The sequence below is a fragment of the Cyrtonyx montezumae genome, unplaced genomic scaffold (assembly GCF_038088225.1).
Source record: "Cyrtonyx montezumae isolate F1298 unplaced genomic scaffold, pur_monq_1.0 scaffold_10, whole genome shotgun sequence".
NCBI classification, from domain to species: Eukaryota; Metazoa; Chordata; class Aves; order Galliformes; family Odontophoridae; genus Cyrtonyx; species Cyrtonyx montezumae.
In genome coordinates, this window is record NW_027071826.1 from 484,166 (window position 1) to 503,760 (window position 19,595).

Genomic DNA, 19,595 nt, shown 5'->3' on the forward strand with positions numbered 1-19,595 from the left:
GAAAGGTAACATGTACGACTCTTGAAAATATTACAGATAGAAAGTCCGTACCAAAAAGCTTTAAAAAAAATCACCAGCAGCTTAACGAGCTTCGCCCTAACTCTGAGCATAAACCTTTTTCAATCAATACCAAACTGAAAGCCACGTTTTCGCCTTCGGCTTCACATTCACCCTGGGTCCCAGCTAAACCATGACACCGTGTCAAGCTTTCTCTCCCCATCTCCTTGTCACAGCAAGGAAAACAGCTCACCCTAGGAAGCTGTCTAATCCCAGACTCAGCTGTGTGAGCAGCTACAGCAGCCAGCCCTGGGGCACGAGCAGGAGCTGGGAGTCACAGTGCCTGCATGCTGCTATCCAGACAAGGAAATCCAGACTTTCCTTCATCTTCCATATCTTAAATTTAAACCAACATTAAAAGGCAACTGTCCAGTGACACAAAGAGCACTCTAAGACATACAGCCAGCTGACTCACAGCAAACCAGCAGTTCAGCCAGGATAACACATCACAGAATGTACCTACATTTGTTTCTATCAGAAGTTACAGGTTGCTTTCTGTTATCATCTACAACATGCCTGGTTGTGTATAGTGTATGTACATGCTGCTTAGTCTAGAAAATAAGCAAGTCTCAGTAATTAAGAGAGCTGACTGTGGCGCTTGGACAGTGCACCTTAAAAGGAGATGCTTTTTGTGCTCACTGACCGTTTCTGTCACATAAGCACATGCACTGATACACCAGTAACCAAGCAGTAATTACACAGTTCTTAACAAATGCTATCAGTGCACATTTTGCAACACTCTATAATGTCCCAGTCCTGTAAGGATTTACACACAGCATTCAGTCAAAGGCACTTCAAGCCAACAAATCTATTTGCAGTGAGGAAATTTCATCAGACACTTATTTGGGGCTTAGACACAGATGTTAAATTGAATCAACATTACCAAAAATTACTCACTTTAGGCAAAAGAAGGCAAAAGCAGCAGTCCCATGCTGATCGCTTTGTCTGGATGGCAGCCTGCAAGTCCAGTCCAACAAAGCCCAGCAAGCCTAAACGTGACTGCGTAAACCGAGCCCACCTGCTCGGCTGCAATTACCGACGGCAGGAAACACAATGGTCTAGGAAGCAGGGACTTGCAGAAACAGGCCTCAAGAGCAGCAGCCAGCACCCTGACAGCCCTAACCCCCGCTCCGTGACCCCTGACAGCCCATGCTCGCTGCCTGGGAGCCGAGTGGCTCACTCAGGCCATGCTGGGCCCATAGAGCAGCACCAGCCATCAGCAGCCCTCAGGGCCAAGCACACAGCGAGGACGGAGTAACGGAGCTGAGAATGAAGCCAGCATGAAGATATGCTTGCCTCATTTTATAGCTTAAGGGTTTCTGGGTCAGAGCCAGGATGATCCGCACCTTGTGTGACCAAGCTCCTCTTCCAGCTTTAGGTCATCATCTTCACGAGCATCGCAGTGATAAGGCTGGCTTGTCCACTAAGGCAGACTTGGGAAAGCTCACAGTGAGATGAATTTTAACAGATTATTCAAGTTGCTTGAGCCATTTTTGAAGCCAACACCCACTCTTGAAATCGATTAAAACAGACGCTTAGCCGTGCCTCTTTAACTGCAGGTGGGCATCAAGGCAGTAATACAACGCAAGAGATTTTAAGAAGTAAACAGAGCTTCCAAGTACCTTCTTAAAAGAAAAGAGTTCATTACATAGAACATCTTAATTTTATTACCTGGGTCCCAATTCCATGGCCTACACAAATTGAGGAAACAGCCTCCTTAGGGATTATGCATAACTGGGTCCATTACTCAGACCAAACGTATTGAGCATCGTTAAGAAGCTAATTTACAGAGACAGTTTCCAAATTTCTAATTCTGTCTTTAAAACATTAAAAATAAGACAGTAGACAGCTATAAATCATACAAACACACAGCCACGGTAATCCATACTATTTTAAGAAGTAGAGCAAAGCAGCAGCCCAGTGTAATAGTCATTTAATTAACCGTATGTACCCCAGTGTCTTTTTTGAATAAATCACACCTCAGTGTTGGACAGTACATTTAACATTTGTCTTCACAGTAAAAAATGAAAGAAAAAAAAACTGCAATGCAGACCAATCACAGTCCTCTGTAAACTGACATGTGGGCCACGAGTACGTAATGCACCTAACCGCATCAAAACAGCAAAAGGAAATCTGCTTTCTTTCACAATCCACTTCAGATTTATTTAATTTCTGCCTTTGCTGAGCTGCATAAACGGTTGTTTGATGCAATCAGTACAGTTCCATTTAAAGAATAACACATCACAGCACTCCTAAGTCTTTTTGGAAATACCTCTGCTGCCCAGAAGCAGTATGCTTCCACCAGTTGCTGCTCCACATGCTATTGCCAATCAGCTGCATTTGCTGTAGTGCATTCCAAATTTTACTAATTAATCTCTGCACTAAGCCCCACCAATGGCCGGCTGCCACTTGAAATGATCATCATCTTTTATTTAAAGACATAGCAGCCCTATGGTCAATCTCAGACCTTTCTTTAAAACAAGGTGCTCCCAGTTTCATGCAACTTGATCCCCTGCAATAATGAGTTGATTTTGGTTTTTTGTTTTTGTTTTTTAACTGGACAGAGAAAGCATCCTGATGCAACTGTTTACAGTTCAAGTGTTGATACCAAACACACTGCATGATTTCAGTGCTAACTGTAAGAAAAAATCTAACATTTTCACCTAGGAGTTACAATCAGCTGAGGGTACGAGATGCAAAGTTCTGGAAGAGAAGACCACTCACTCTTGTAAATCGGGCTTTGAAGCCGTGTTTTAAGGACTCCAGCTTACTGCTACACTGCATATGAGGTTTTAAATATTGATTTCACACAGACCAGTCGCTCACACCATTGTTACAGGCTGCTCTCATTCAGCAGTGCATGTGAGCTCCGTGACCTTCACAATGACCTCTACAAAAGCAGTTGTGCATTTTAGTGTGGTGTAAATCCTCACAGACAAGTCGAACCTGTTCTTTTTGGCATCCAGCCCTTCAGATGAATACTCTGCTGAGATTTATTATGAAAGGGGAATGAAGGGGCATTATTGCACAACAGCCATCCCTCTCATACAGAGAAGTTCTATCTTTTACAGCTTCTAAAGGCTTTTAAATAAATGGATCCTCTTTATTACAGAAATCGTTCTTATTCTCAAAATATTCTGCAGCTAAAATTCACTGTCATTTGCCAAAACGTAGACATGCCCAGAAAAAGCATGTGTGCAAAGGTGTTTTCTATTATCATTAATAAATAATATTCATACTTCCTGTTACTATACATAAGGGATTAGTGTCTCCTAGCACGCCACTCAGTTACAACACTGAAGTATTATTCCACATTGTAGCAACACACACCACCTTAAAAGGGGACATTAATTATTTCTGTAATGCCACGAAGTTGCTGCAGGATATTAGACTGTCTCCATAGGAAATATGTTCCTATGGTACAATGATGAATGACAACAATTGCAGGTTTTAATTAGATTTCAGAAGAGTAGGAAAGCATTGACAAAGTTATTTTCCATGCTCAGCTTAAAACTTTGCAAGCCTGAATGCAAATAAAATAAAAGATTAATTGAATTAAAAATGTAAACTGTAAGTATAAATCATGAAAAGGGCAGATTTTATAAATTCAGCAAACCTGCTAGAACAGAACAGTAATTGTACTGTCCCCATTGTCCACGTTCCTTTGCATTTCCTAATCGATTTTTCAACAAAACTTGTCCTCTTAGGGAAGACAGTGAAACCAAAACAAAAACCACCCAAAACAGAATTGATACTCCATTCCAAAAACTCATGTTCTAACTAGCTTCATCTGATAGTCTCTTGGAATCAACTTGAAGTATTTTGATTGAAACTTAGCTCTTATCTAAATCTCTGAATTCCCCTAAGATCCTTTCCCCCACAATGGGAGCAGCCACAGACGAGTGACAATGCACATACACTTGGCAGTTGTCTGTCCAGTCTGAGCCCGTGTCCCTCTCCTTGTCTCACATCCACTAACCCCACAGGCTATCCGGTGTGGCCTTCCTAAAGACTCAGCTGGCCTTTCATTAGCTTTCTTCCTCCCCCTTTTCCATCAGCAAAATCAAACACAACAATGTGCAACTGAAAATTTCCCAACACAAGGAAAAAAAGGGCCATCATCCCATCTTCCCGAAGTTCATGCTGCACTTCCATAGCATCAGAGCTGCAGAGGTCTTTCTTACGTAACACGCAGCAAGAACTTTTACCAACTAAATCTGCTTTCCCTCTGTAGATCCTCATGTGCCACCTTAAACACAGCTCACTCGTGGAATTCCAAGCCTGGTAATACCACTAAGATGGATCAGAGATAGCCCAAAGATAACAGAAGATAAAGCAGCATGATATGCAGTGCTGTATTTCAGATTGAAGTTTCCTGAGTTGTAATGAGAGGTTTCTTCCTAAAGAAAATCCCCATTTTGAAAAGTTGCAGTGGTCATGTACTCTCCATAAATAAAAATTTAACTATATTTATACTTTGTTCTTAACAGAAACGAACAAACAAAAAGCCCAGTTACAACCACTATCTTATTTAAGGTCTAAAAGCAAGCAACCATTAAATGAGCAAAATGCTCTTTAGGAACATTTCTTTTGTCCCCAGTGTCACATGTTTGTTTGATTTTGTATCTGAAGTTAACCAACCAGACCTAAGTTTCATTAAGAAGTAGCAGAAAATAGAATTGGTACACACTGCTATCAGAAAAATGAGAGCGGAGCAGCATTTCGCTTCAAGGTGGTAACTCCAAACAGATTTTAGTACGTCTTGAATGGTTTAATCCTGACTGGGCTTCAGGTTCTACACAGATCAAAATGGGAATTCAATCTCAAGGCATCCTGCAAAGAGGTACGGAGAGTAAATAAGTGAAAGCTGAATGGGTAAAGATGAAGGAGGCAGATTGTTTCCACTGTAATCCCCTATACATCCTCCCATCAGCTCTGAAGCCAAGCCATCTTCCTCTCCCCACGCAATGAATAAAACCCTAATAATGCACCAGTGGGAACAAATGCAAAAGGGAATCCTTGGTATGCAGGCACAGCCAAGATAGTGCCAACAGACATTAAACACCAGGATATAGATATTGAAGTTCTGTGCCAAGTTCTCTCCTGTCAAGCAGGCCACACCATAGTCCTCCAGCTTCATCTATATGACAGCGTGCCAGTGGCTGGTGGAAAATCCTTACAATAAAGCTCCCTGGGATTATGCTTTTTCTGAACCACAGTTATGATTGGGCTTGAAACTCGCTCCAAAATTGCTCCAAAAGAAAGCAAAGAAAAGGGTGCCACTCCCAGTATTGTTACCATCATGCTTCCACAGGAACTGCTGCCCCTTTTGGAGAGGCAGAAGCTTCTCTGAATATTTACTAATGGATTAATCATCAAACTCATTTGTATAAGCTCTAAGATCCTACTGCTCTAAGGGCAGCATTACAGCTGGAAAGCTTTACATATACTTTTGGATGCACACAGCTTCCCCCCCACTAGCCGTGTCTACATGCCCACAGGTACACCAATACAGACAGCCCTAAACCCTAGTGCCAAAGAGTACCTAATGATGGCAGGGATCAGATGCCCACATCGATCCCGTTTAGATCTGTCAGCAAGTCTACATGGCACAGAGCAAAAGGTCTTGTTTACTTGAGCACTGCTTGTGACAGTCTTGCACAGGATCACGTTTCTGTCATTCTCTTTCTCTGCTCTGGAGAAAAGAGCAGCATTGCCTTTATTCAAGCCTCTCTTTCAAGAGATGAAACGAGAGAATAGTCCTCAGATCTAAAAATACATGATTCTTCACTCCTGCCCACAACCTCTGGTTCTGAATTGCTCCTCCCTCCAACCTGCTTATCCATCCTTCCTTGTTGGACTGTAACAATTCCCCATGCACAACCTTTAAGTGTGCTACCTACCTTGCCCAGGGTTTTCTCAAAGTCCTAGAGAAACACAAGAATCATTATGCTGACATAAACCCATCATTTCACGTTCTACTAATCCTTGCAATGTTGCAAGTCCCAGTGCCCTGGTCTCCATCCCACTGAGATGGACTGCTCCATATGTGCTCTCTGTCCCTCCATTTCCTGTCCGTACCACTGCTCGATCTGTCTGAGTCAAAGCAGGTTTCTTTGTTTCCAAAATATTCTTAATTGTCCTGCATTTTTAAAGAGAGCCTACATAAAATACAGCATTTATACTACATTAGTGCCTTCTTTGCATGAGGCTGAGGATGTTAAGCTCTGCCACACATTCTGATGTAACTTGTGGCATGCCTTACAGCTCACCTGGCCCTCCTGGTTCCCCCAGAACCGTTACCTGCATGGCAACTACGGTTAGACAAAGCAGAACAACAAACTAAAACAATAACTTCTCCACACTGATATGTTTCATATTTAGGATTTTCTTTTTTAGAAAAGTTTGGAGGGATGAACACAAGAAAAACTCTCAGACCTACACACTTCTTCAGGAGGATGACTTCTCTTTCATTAGCAGCCAATGCTGTCAATAATTTTTTCCAGCAACACTGACACACTGCATCCAGACTAGGTATGTATGGGGAAATTCACCTTTTCATGTCCAACACTGATTGCCTAAAACAATATTCCCTTCTCCCACCCTCTGCACCTGAACAAACATTCTTCAGGAAAATTATTATTGAAGTCTTCTTGGTACAGAACACCATCTCTTTGATCTAAAATATCTTTCACTAGCACAGTACGAGTGCACCTTGTATGACTACCGACTGCTGAAAGCTAAGGCCCTCAATACACCTTTGAAAAACATCTTTACTTTTTAATCTATTTTTAATTTGCAAATATGCTATTTTAAACTTCAGAAGTTGAATCATTTGTCCACTGTGTTCACTTACATGCAAGCACAGATGCAGAAAGGAAGAGGTTGGTACACAGCACACCCAGCACAGCCTCATTTGACACGCTGAACCCCTACCTACAGCCAGAATCCCTGACAGAAAGTGTGTGGGGTGTCATGATCAAAACCATGCAAGTGCACACACAATCCTGCTGCCCTCTGAGATCAGACTTCTTACACAGGAACTCCTCCAGCCAGATGTGTGACAGAACACTTGCCCTGGTTTCAGCTGGGGTCATTTTCCTCATAGCACCTGGAATTGTGTAATGATTTGGATTTAGAATGAAAACAGTGATGATGGTAGCAGTCACTGATGAGCAGTGCCTACACAAGCCAAAGACTTTTCAGCTTCTCATGCTGCCCTGCCAGTGAGAAGGCTGGGGGTGCACCAGGAGCTGGGTGGGATAGAACCAGGACAGCTGACCCAGACCAGTCAAAGGAATATCCCATACCAAACAGTAAAACTGGGGGCATTGGCTGGGAGAGCTGCCACTGCCTGGGGCCTGGTGCTTAGCTGTCTACCAACTAAACCACAACCACCTCCATTCCCCAGATCTTTCCATCACTCAGCTGTCCTAAAATTCCCAACTCCATACAGGAGGAACTCCTTAGCCTTCCCTTCTCCTACTCCACCCTTATTCCCACCTTTCTGCCAAAGTGCCCCAAATCTCCTGCTAGAGTGATAATCCCACATTCCCCATCATTTTATTCTATCCAAAGCATTCCCCATCAAAATCCCTTCCTTCTCCCTCATCCATCACATCTTCTGTCCCCATCCCTAAAATGCCCTGAACCCATGCTCCATCCTCACACCGTTGCTACTGCTGCTGGGATTGAACGCTCAGCTTTCCACCATGTCTCTTCTGGTGACCATCTCCCACTACAGTCGCTCCTTCTGTCCTTTAGGTCCTTGCATAGCATTTCAGCTCTTCACGAATTTCAAAGACAATTCAGGGCTGTACTTATCCAAAATTTGTCTAAAGAAAGCCCTAAGAACAAGCAAGGAAGAAGACAGAGGCAAAGAAGAGATCTTCTAACAGTGCTGTAAAGGTGAACAGGCTTCATAACATAGGCAGATATATGGTTCAAGTGTCCTCTGCTCTGGGCCCAACAAACCTCAGTAGTCACTCCTCGTGGATCTTCTCCAGGCCCTTCCCCATCCTCACAGCCTTCCTTTGGAGGCTTTCTAATAGCAATAGCTTACGTTCTTACAAGAAATGGGAGTAGCCAAGAATAAAACTGATGTGTGAGGTAAGCCTGCACATGTGCCCAAGAGGCAAGCGTCTCCAAGACGGACACAATGCAGCTGACAGCTGACTCAGAGGAATCTGTGAGCCCATTACCCAGCTCTGCCAGTCCAGGCTGTCAGCCCTCCCTCAGGTTAACAACAGAGAGGATCAAGGAATGGCACAAAACTGCTCTGATCAGCAGCAACAGATTAAAAGAAAACCTGCAGTGTTCTCACAAATGCAGACAAGTGCTAAGAAAATGGGACTACGGCTGGAAGATCTCACATTTTTCTATGCACATACACAAACTCAATCTTTTAGCACGTAAATTCTAAAACATCTAGTTCTGTGAAGTCCTCTTACCTCATCACCTTGCAGTACACAAGAAGTTTACACACAGAGGCAGAGAGCAACCCGCTTTCTGCATCTGTGAACACAGAGCATGAACTAACCTGCGCTGCATCCAGGAAATGAGCGCTTAATAAAGCTCCTCCTGAACCGTGTAGGTAAGGGCACAGAGCTGCGACCACAGGCAGCCTGGGGAGACTGCTGAGCCTCCACTTTAGGAGGTCTTTAGGAACAGGTTAGACAAGTCCCTGTCAGGAACGCTTATGTATCACCCAATCCTCAAAGCAGAAGGACTCGTGACCCCAAGATCTCTGACAAGCACTGCGATTATACAATTCCACAAGCAACAACTGCAATTCTGGTACCAAAGTTTTGCATCTTATTCATTTTTAATTCCAGGACCTAAAATTCCACTCTTTAAGAGGGATCTTGTCCTCTCTTGATTTTTAATATCATCTCTATCGAGATTCCAGGAGTTGGACTCAGTGATCCCTGCAGATCCCTTCCAACTCAGGATCCTCTATACAATGAGAGGTTATAGCCATGCTTCCATGAGAGGCATTTACCTCCCTTCCAGTCTGTCACTACTGTCTGGTACGTTTATGTTTGAAGAGTTCATCAAGCACCACTAATGAACCTTTTGCATTAAAAAATGTGGTTTGATAACTCTGTGCTGTTCTTTTAGCACGTGCTTTAATATTGGGCATTCATGATGCATGCAGCTCCTGGCCAAAGCAGAGCATCACGATGGCATACACACACTAAAATGGTATCTTGTTAAAAAGAACAGCAGCACCAAAAAGTTATATTGGAACGATCTATTAATCTGTTTACATTACATGAGTGATTTGCTATTCCTTCACAAGGCATGTAGGAAGTCAGCACTTCTCAAATGTGTAAAGTATTTCCATGTGCTTAAAGCATGATCTTTCCAAAACAAACAATGATTGAGAAATTTTTTATTATTCTTTATTTTCTTGCCAGCTGTTTTTTTGGACTCCTCTCTCAGCCACCTTCTTTCTTTCAGTCCGATCTCTCCTTATTGCTCACAGTAACACCTACTCAAGCAACAGCTTATTCAGAGCTCTAAGACTCAGAAATGGGAACATCTCAGTTCGATTTAAATGGTATTTACTTCGGATCAGTTTACAGCATGTCTGTGCTATTGTTGCACTAGGTCTGGTTGGTGGCCAGGATGGAATCCGGGCATCCCACAGTAGAACCTAGGGGCCATTTCCTGATCCCTTCTCTCCGTGCTGCTTCAGTACAGGCAAAAGAGCAGAGCACAGGATGCCCAAAGCACCCCAGCAGCTTTCTCCCCGTGAAACTCTTCCTAAGAAACACTTTTCTCCTGTGACTAAAGCAACGCACTTTTTGCTTGAGACACACAGATCTACTGCTGAGATTTCATGGTGAAGAATCTGGCAAGAGAGCTCTTGAGCAACTCCGTAAATTAAACACGGAGGGGGAATGAATAAATAAATAAATAAGGGAAGGACACTCTCATTTCAAAAAGCATCGGACAAAGGGCAGATGCACTACAGCACCAGCTACAGCCACAAACTCCACCGATACACACACTTGTCTTATCGTTCGCTCCTGGACAATTAACAGCTTTGGCATTATTTCATTCACTAAATTCCACTCATTACAGCTGTGCAAACTTCTGGGCTGAACTGGTATTTATACTATATGTGTATATAAACATGTGCTGATTTAGCCATGGAAAGGAGCCTTCAAGCGAATGTACAAATATTTATTCTAACAGAGCAGTACAAAAGAGCCCAACCATAAAACAGAATCAGGGCAAGTGGTTCTGATTATGCCTGTGCACCAAACTGTTTAATTTTGACTATGGCATCTTTCCTAAGGCATTCCACACATTAATCCTGCAAAGAGATACAGCGAGACGTAGAACCACATTTTCAAAACCCAGACTCCTTTTCCAAGGCCAACACCATATAAATGAAAGGAAGGGAAATGATAAATACTATCATTTACTTTGCTTTTCTTTCTCCAAAAACATTTCTTACCTACATTTAGAAAAACACTCGTTAAGTGAATATAATGTGCCTAATGTTTACACACTTTCATATAACAGTAATTACACAGCAAGCCCAGAACCCAATTAAATGTTTCAGACTTCAGTTTGTGGGTTGGAGTATACACGAAGCATGCTGATGATAGAACAGTTTTAAATAAAGTGTACCTGGCATACACATCAAACACACAGTTCAAATATTTAAGCATAGTTCTGCATGTATGCTTTCAAAGCTTAACATAGCATCTTTAAACAGCAGGCTAGAGATTCGGTGAAACAAGTTATTAACACTGCTCACCTTTCTCCATCAGGTCACTACCAAGCTGCAGCTACACTGTGTATATGACCCTGTGAGACCTCAGTGGGCACTAAAGGGTCACGGCACTGTGGATCACTGCTAAAGCCAGCACATCAGTCCTAAACCAAATTCTGCCATTCAGCATTTTTTGTGTCCCTTCACTCATACGTTTGACTTCTATATGTGCTGTCAGAGATCCAGTCACCATTTCTTCTTCCTTTTTCACTTTTCTGAAATAGATATCCTTCCCACCAGATCAATGCAAGGTTCACTGTTGAAAACAAGCTACTGCTAATGGTGGCAAAAATTCAAAGCTAGAGCAACACGTAGTACTCCTCCTGGAAGTTACAATGAAGGTGCTGAGGAAGGGCAGATCCCTGCTAGCAGGGCTGCTGTTACACCGACGTACGTGTGCACCTGCTCGCCAAATGTCCACCCCACAGAAGCACTGATTCTTTCAGTATCTCACCCAGAGACCTGATGGCAAGCCCTGCAAAACAAATCCCCTCTCCAGCACATCTGCATTTCCTCTGCAGAGGGATTCTCTCTCACGGGGCCGCGGGCGGCCCACTGTGCCCAAGCACCGAGCTGGGACACGGCCACGTGGGCACCGGCACCACGGGACGGAGCAGCCACTGAGCCCTGCTGCAGCTCCACGTGATGCTCAGTGCTGCTGGAAAAACCTTACCCTTACACACACGCTTTCTAAAGCTAGTGTGTCTGTCCTGAGACCATCTGTACGCCTAAACACTTTACTCCCACTTGAAAATGTGCTGCAATTCTGTTCAGAATCACAGCTACATGAGTTATGAGAAGAGAGATATTCCGCCCGGCTGCAAAAAAAAAAGACATGTGTGGCAAAAGCCTGAAGAAGATTAAAAAGAAAATACCAATTTAACTCAGGCTGGCACAGATCTCGAAGAAATCAATTCCATCTGAAGTGTTTCAGCCAGAAGACAGACAGCTGAGCTAACAGCAAAGGAGGGAAAGGGGCTGGATCGTGTTTTATTTTAAACTTTGGGCAAATTCTAACAGCGCTTTAATAAAGCCAACAAAACAACAAACAAAAACCCAAAACAAAACAGAGCAGTAAAAATTGGGAAAGCGAGACCAGGAGGCTGAAACAGCTCCCTGCCACACAGATGGGATGGCAAAGCCTCAGGAGCTGGAGAACAGCCGCAGCCTGAACAGAAGTGCCGCACTCGCTTCGCTTACCTCAAAGTCCCTGGCATTTGTCTGAGCAGCTTTGAAGGAGCACAACTTATTAAAAAGGTATTTTGAGAGACTTTTTTGTGTTTGGAACAGGATTTTGGATAATTGCTCCGTGAGCTATAAAAGAAACAGACTGAAAAGCAGGAGCTGCTGCTGAACAGTTGTTTGCACAGGAAGCAATATTGTAGGAAAAGGCAATAATAAAGAACAGTTAATTTGACCTGAGCTGATGAGGTCAACGTTTTGAAAGAATAGAGCTCCACATAATGTGAAGTAGGACCACTATTTCCCATTAGAATAACACAGCAAGTGCAATGCTGCAAGAAATCTATTCCTTAGCACGTGTTATGCTCAGTTTAGGAGTAACGTGCATTCCTGAGGTGTCCTAGACATCCTGTGTCTGACACAGATTCATTTTGGTGAAATGCTGATTTGACTGCTGCCTCCTGCACACTCTGACTGCTTCAGCTTGCACACTGCTCTCAAAACTTCTAGCTGCTAACAGTCTGAAGCTGCAGCGACTGGAATAAAATCCTGATAACACTCAGACACGGAGCTAAACGCAACATCGCTGCTGTGATTTGGACAGGAAAGGAGCTGGAGCAGATATTTCACTCTTAATTCGCTGCCATTCAGAGGTGCTGTTGACAGGAGATGGAGCCCAGCTCAGCGGAAAAGACACCAGGTCAGGAATTCAGTAGGGCTGGATCCTATTCCTCCTTCCGCCGCTGGTCTGTTGTCTAATCCTGGGCGAATACATCGCCTCCGGGCATCTGGTTCCCTCCCTCCCCAACACTTCTATTTAAACTGCACATTCATAACGACCATCCTGGTGATGACAAAGCATGTGTTCTGCACTAATACTTCCATTAATAAATCCTCCCACTGCCCTCAAGTGAAAAAAACAACCATCAGGAATCCTGACAGAAATCAAGCGATCAATGAGACCTTATATCCTGATGAGGTATTTGGATACTGATAAAGCTTTCTCAAGTCTAACAGGGCAGTGGACGGCCACGCTCTTCTCTTGCAGATCTGGACAATCCAGTTAGAGGTATCTGGAGTTTTTAACTACATGAAATTGCTTCCAGAATACTATCACAGGAGGGTAGGTACCCCTCAAACCTAGGAAAGGGAGAAAAGATGCTGTAAAAGAAAAGGAACAGGACATGCAGCCTGAAACAAGCTTAAGACAGACTGGCTCGAGTGCATACTAAGGGATTCTGACTTGCTGCAAACACACCAATATCTGGGTCCCACACTCAGAAGTTTCTACATTTCCAGTTTGCAATGAATTAAAGAAGAGTTGAATATCTCTATGCTTCCATGTGTTTTTAACCCCAGAAGTACAGTAAAACACAAAATTACAAGCTCCAAAAGCTCCCAGTCCTGTAAACACTGCAGTCACAAAAGGAAAACTGGAATTCTCATAGCGTAATGGATTCCTGCTCACATTTGTACATTGCTATTAACTTATAACATATAAGAGCAGCAACCAGTTAAAGCCATCTCCCAGTCACAAATGATCACTATGTAACCAAGAAATGGAAGAATGGTTTTGTTCCTAGACACATTTGTTTTGTACACCCAGATAAGCCCAGAAGCAGCATTCATTTCTAGTAATCACTGCTTTTTTTTGGTCTGATACTAAAATCTGAAGCACACGCATTGCCAGGCAACATTTTCAGCATTACTGCTGTAAGTATAACTGTCATAATTTCTTTTGCATCTTATACTGCTGAGATTAGATATAATGAGACTAACATTTTACATATTCAAATATGCTAAAGCCTATTCCTTATTATGATAAGCATGATGAGCAGAAAACTCTGAAGAGCCTCCAACCCCACTTGGGGAGGCCACATCACCCTGAGTGACAGGCAGCAGTGCTTCAAGCATGCAACATACAGCGTACCGAAACGAACTTCAAATATTAACGAGATCCAGGAGAACGCAAATAAAAAGCAACTCCTGCTTGAAAGGAGCAAAATAACAGTGTAATAAAATGAAAACTGAAGACAGAAACCCTATCCCCTGATCTAATTGTCTTTTTCATGCTATAGGGGATGCTCTTGCTCAGCTTACCAGGGACAGACATTCCCTCCCCCTGTAAGCACAAAAACTCCACAGCACTAACACGACACCTCAAATGAGCCAACTTCCTTCAGTTTTGCCCAGGAGACTAGAACAGGCATGCCTTTAATTCACAAACTAAGAAACTTGTCTGATTATCAGTCAGGCTGAAGAACATCTATGACCACAACCATCCCAGGAAAAACACTCATGTTCAAAGCTGAAAAATGCACTGCCACAACTGGCATGTCTGTAAAGCCTTTGTGTAAACACAAGCTCCACATCTGCCAGCACCTCAGCCAGCTTTACCTGGGTTCCCTTCTTCCGAAGAAAATTAAGAAAAATATCCACTAGAAAAGATCAGATGGGGAAAAATAAAGGGAAGATCGTACATAGCAACTCATCTGTGTGCTGAGAAAACCTCTAATGGTGAGCCCAGGACAGAATTTTCAAAGCAGGTGGATTGTGTACCAGAAGATTTTAGAGAAAAAAAACCTCAACCTGGAACATATTATGTATCTCAGGTGACTCTCAAGGTAGGATGTCACCACCCAACACTTCCAACTGGATCATCAGCTGCACCAAGTTACACGTGATCAGCACTGCTGCTTTTTCAAAACTAGTTCATTCTTAGCTGAACAACTCACGTTTGACAACACTACCCTTCTAAAAGGCAATCCCAGTCCTGATCTGAAACCTTCAAGAATTAGAGATTTCATCACATTCCAGGGTCAATTTTAACAGAGGCCAATTAACCACTGGAACATTGCGAACTTTGAGGTCTATTTGTTCCTCCAGTTCCTATTAAGCTCCTATTTGTTTAACTAAGGTTACCAGTTCTTGCTACACTAGCTGTTGTGCTGTTCAGACCTGGCTTTTTCTGCACCAAGGAGGTGCTTATTGCACACTGAGTCACAGCATAACCTTCTCATGAACCAGAGGCAGCACTCAGCACAAAGCATATCCTACCACCTCTGAATGAACTTTCCTGCTTTCAAAACGCCGTCAGCAGAACACTTCAGTGTACGAGTCTTCCCAGCACTGCATTCAGTGATGGTCCCTTCCTATTCTGCTGCAGTACTATTTATATACCCCAAGGTTCACATGCAACGCTGTGGTTGAGGGTCAAATTCATTTGTATGGTTGCTTAAACTTCCAAGTCCTCTTCACGGAGATCATTATTTATTCTTCCATTTATAATTTTGCATTTAGCCATATTGACTCATATCATTCAGAGGAGGTCAGCTTGACAAAAACTGCCAACTTCCTATCAACTACAGAAACCCAACGCCTGCTTCCAAACACTGCACTGTGTCCATGAAGAACATCCCTCACAGAAATACTCCTGTGCTGTGGTAACCAACGACTTCAGGAGTTACAAGTCAGCCAGATAATTCATTTACCGTGCAGAGCATCAATATTGTTTTTATTGTCTAATGTCATTTTTATAATTATGTGATATCATCTCTTCTAATAAGTTTAAATCAAGCGCCCTACACTACAAAGAAAATATGGAGATGGTCAACTTTCTCAAGAAACCTGTAATTTTAGTTGGTATAAAGTCAATTTTGCTTGCTGTAATCCATTTTCCATAGAACACTTGTCACTAACGTCAAATATTCCCAACTTTCACTTTTTTACTCTTCCACTTCAACTGTACTTATACTTTTATATATATATATATATGATCGATATACAGAGATATATAACATATATATATATATATGATCTAAATATATAGATATATAACATATATATGTATCTAAGATCAATCAGGGTGGATGGTTTTGTTCATTCATCTGAGACCAAACACATAAAACAGACAAAACAGTGATAAGTCACCTGAAGCACCTCTTCTTACTGTAACCAGCAAGACTCAAGTGTCACGCTGTTAGAAATCTCCCCATCCAAATCTTTCACCATTTTTGAATGAAGTTTACTTAGGGCTGCAGATTTGAAATGTCTGCAATTGCTTAATACTATTTAAAATCCATTTACAAATAAGCTGTAAAGTACTTCCATTGTCCTCATCATGTAGTTAAGCTATGTGGAAGCTTAACTTTAGCTCTCTAAGCAAAGTTGGAAAGACAAACAGAACATATTCTCAGAATTTTTCAAGCTAACAGCAAGGACTGGAATTCCACTGGAATATTTTGTAACCTGTATCCACAAACGTGTTTTTTTTCTACCAAGTTTTCTACATACAGAAGACATTCCACAAAGAAGATCTGCCTCCCCTCAGGTTCTTAGATTGCAAGAAAAAGAAAGAAGATAGAGTTCTGTACTACAGGAATGCAAAAGAACAATCTGCACGGGTTTCTAAGAGCTGACATTACTTCAAGCAAAGTAAGCTGCAAATGCTATTACACTGCAAACTCTTCAGGGGAAAGAGACAATGAACACAACCCAGATATCCTTGACGAATCAAATTGATTAATTGATGGGAGACCAGTGTGCATGATGCAAAGGTTTTTGCTTTGCTTACTTTCTGATTTGCCACAAAGGTGGGGAGTGCTGGGTTTTTTTTCAAGACATCATTTAACATTATCAACTCTAAAAAACAATGAATGCAGGGATTTAAAAAGAAAAAAAAAAAATGGAGGAAACCAGTAAGGTACAAAAAAGATTAACAACTCGCACTCCACCTACAGCCCTCCCCCCTCCCAAAAGCCAGATTTATTTATCTTATATTTCCATGCACCAGTAGACGTATACATTGTACAATGTTGAGATAAAATGCAGGAATGATGACAAATCTGTAGCTGCCACTACAGCAGTAACATCTGACAAAATACTTGCTGCTTCCTAGATTCCAGTAGCAATGAAAATAGCATCCTGAACCACTCAGCACCATTTTCAACATTGCCTATCCATACTCACAGATCATTTCAGTGCTTAGAACAAACTTGGAGAGTGCAGTCTTCTATCTAAAATTTCAACTTACAGAATTGTTACACAAATGAGAGACAAAATAATTCAATGTGCAGCACAACTTTACTGAGGAAAAGGTACAGCTTGTTTTATACAGCTACACAATGAAAAGGTTTCATATATTCCAAGAAGCAGAACGATGAAATACCTAGACTGTTCTTTCCCAATTATATAAATAGAAATTCAACTATTTAATACAGCATGCAACTCTGGTTAAAATAACCTTTAAATTTCAAACTAGGAAATCTTGTGTCTTAAAAAGAAGCGGGCATTTTGAAAGAATGCTTAAAAACAGTAAAGGAAGAAACTTACCATTTTGATGCCAGTGGAAAATGTGACTGGTTTGACAGGTTTGGGTTTTTCCAGTTGCGTTTCTAGCTGAGTAGATTTGTCTTTATGCTGAGCCAAAAGCAGCGAAGCAGGAAGACTGGAGCTCTCCTGTAAACATAAGAATAAACATCTGAATGCTAAACCAAAGTAAGTACTAATTAACGCTGCATATACTTCAAAACTGCAAGCTGTATCTGAAAGGGCATCCCTAGCAGAGCAGCGCAGTGCTAAGTATCCCTTATACAAATAACAGTTTGCAGAAAATGATCATTTTTAGTCATACAAAAAAGCGGCAGTAACCCCATAAATCAGAGTAACCTGCAAACAACCATTTCTACAGAATCCACATTAAAGACAACGTAACACTCCCTGTTCCAACCAGCCAATGTCACCATGTTTATTAAAACTAAAAAAAAATAAAAGCTTAATCAGAGAAGGAATAATAGAAAGCAGTATAACTTGGATCAGATGTTTATCTAAGACACATTCTTTCTACCAATGAACTCAGACCAGTTTGAAATTGTTTCCCATTAGATTTCACCTGAGGCCGTTTGGAAATGATCCTTGCTCTGCTTTGCACAATGGCACTATTGTAAGTGCAATCAACAGCATATTTATTTTCTCCTTCACCAACCTATTTTTAGGGAAGCCAGCCAATTTCTTAAAAATATATAAAAGTAATAAAATGAATAGTTAAGTGAATTAGCTACTAAACTCATGTTTAGGCTACAAGGGAATGATTATTAACATACATCTAAGCACTACATTATGGAGAGAGTCAGAAATTACTGACTAATATTCCAATAAACTAATGTGACTATCCACACCACCACCAAGCACCCCAGGACTCCCAGGCTGGAAGAGAAGTGAAGCTGAAAGCAGCGAAGAAGTTCAGAATAGCACTTCTGCAGGGTAGCATTTCTCAGACGACGCTCAAACCAAGCAAACACTGAACTGTGAACCACGCTGCAATGGACTGAACTGCCAGTGTTATTTTAGAACAGTCTGGAGGAAGAAGTTGGAAGCTTTTAAAGCTGCACGATGCCTTGCTGTCCAGAGCAGCCTAAAGAAATCTCTACAAGCGTTCACGAAGAAAGGTTGTGTTTTACACCTGTTATTGCCTCATCACTCTCCTTCCTCTTTCCTCTCTATTATTTCTTACACTCACTTCATCTCATGACTAGGTAGCAACTGTTAAAAGCAGAAAAATCTCACAGGAAACTGGCTCCAGAATGACAGATGTCAGACGTAGAACCTGCCTGAAGTTTCAGCAGTTCCCAAGGTGAGATTTTTGTACAGCTGGGGGAAAATTTGGGCCACAGAAATTTCAGACGACAGTCCACATCTTCAAATCATTTCACACACTCACAGGCATCCTGCAGACCCACGTGCTGCTGGCTCTCAGAGTTTAAGGATGTTAGATTCTCCTCATCTCCAGATCTAACATTCCAGGCTTCTCTAGCTCATTGGACCTTATCACATTCCTCAAGTGTTCACTGCACTTCTGGCACAATAACTAAAGGAAGCCCATTTTTATACCAACTTCTTAACAGTTCCACATCAGCACAATGGTTGGTAACCAGATTACACAACTGTGGGAAATCACCACGGTGCCAGCAAGCCAGCACATTCATGATTGTTTGTCCTTTCTAACACACACACAGCCCTCCTGTTAACCATTAACACAGAAATAGAAATCAAAGATCCAATCCTGTAAGCATTTATTCTTACTAGCAATTTTCTGTATGGGGAAAAAAAAAAACCACAAGCTACTTACATGCAAAAACTTCTCAAATGTGTGAAAAGAGCCCTGAGGTTCTGGTAAAAGGTGGATGCTTGACATCTTTAAGACACCTTGACCTTTTTGTGATTCCAAACTAATGCATGGCCCAGGGAAAAGATGCCTGTTCACCAAGTGCTGCGGGGCCATCCCACTCCTACCCACGGAGAACAGGCTCTTGAAGAGGTAAGTGCAAGTCCCACATCACAGAAGACATCTAAGAGCAGCTCTATAAACCTCCATATAGAGATGAGTTTATACAGTAAATAAGGGTAGTGCTTTAATATTTTAGTAAACTCTGATTACCCAAGTTTAGAGGCTTTACAAGAGGGAAAATCAATAAACAAACAAACCACACATCTCTTCTAATAAAAATGTAAAATACATTTGAGACTACAAGCCTAAATTACAGCGAGGTGCTGTGCTTCTCAAGTGTGA

The 19,595-nt window shown here is 41.9% G+C and overlaps 1 protein-coding gene across 1 annotated transcript in view; it reads right to left on the reverse strand.

The window, feature by feature from the left end:
* Positions 1–19,595, reverse strand: part of MNAT1 (MNAT1 component of CDK activating kinase) — a 112,516-nt gene that overhangs the window by 45,512 nt on the left and 47,409 nt on the right. Inside the window, exon 6 of the mRNA XM_065747686.1 lies at positions 17,360–17,485. Coding sequence (XP_065603758.1) covers positions 17,360–17,485 — 126 coding nt within the window. The remainder of the gene's footprint in view (positions 1–17,359; positions 17,486–19,595) is intronic.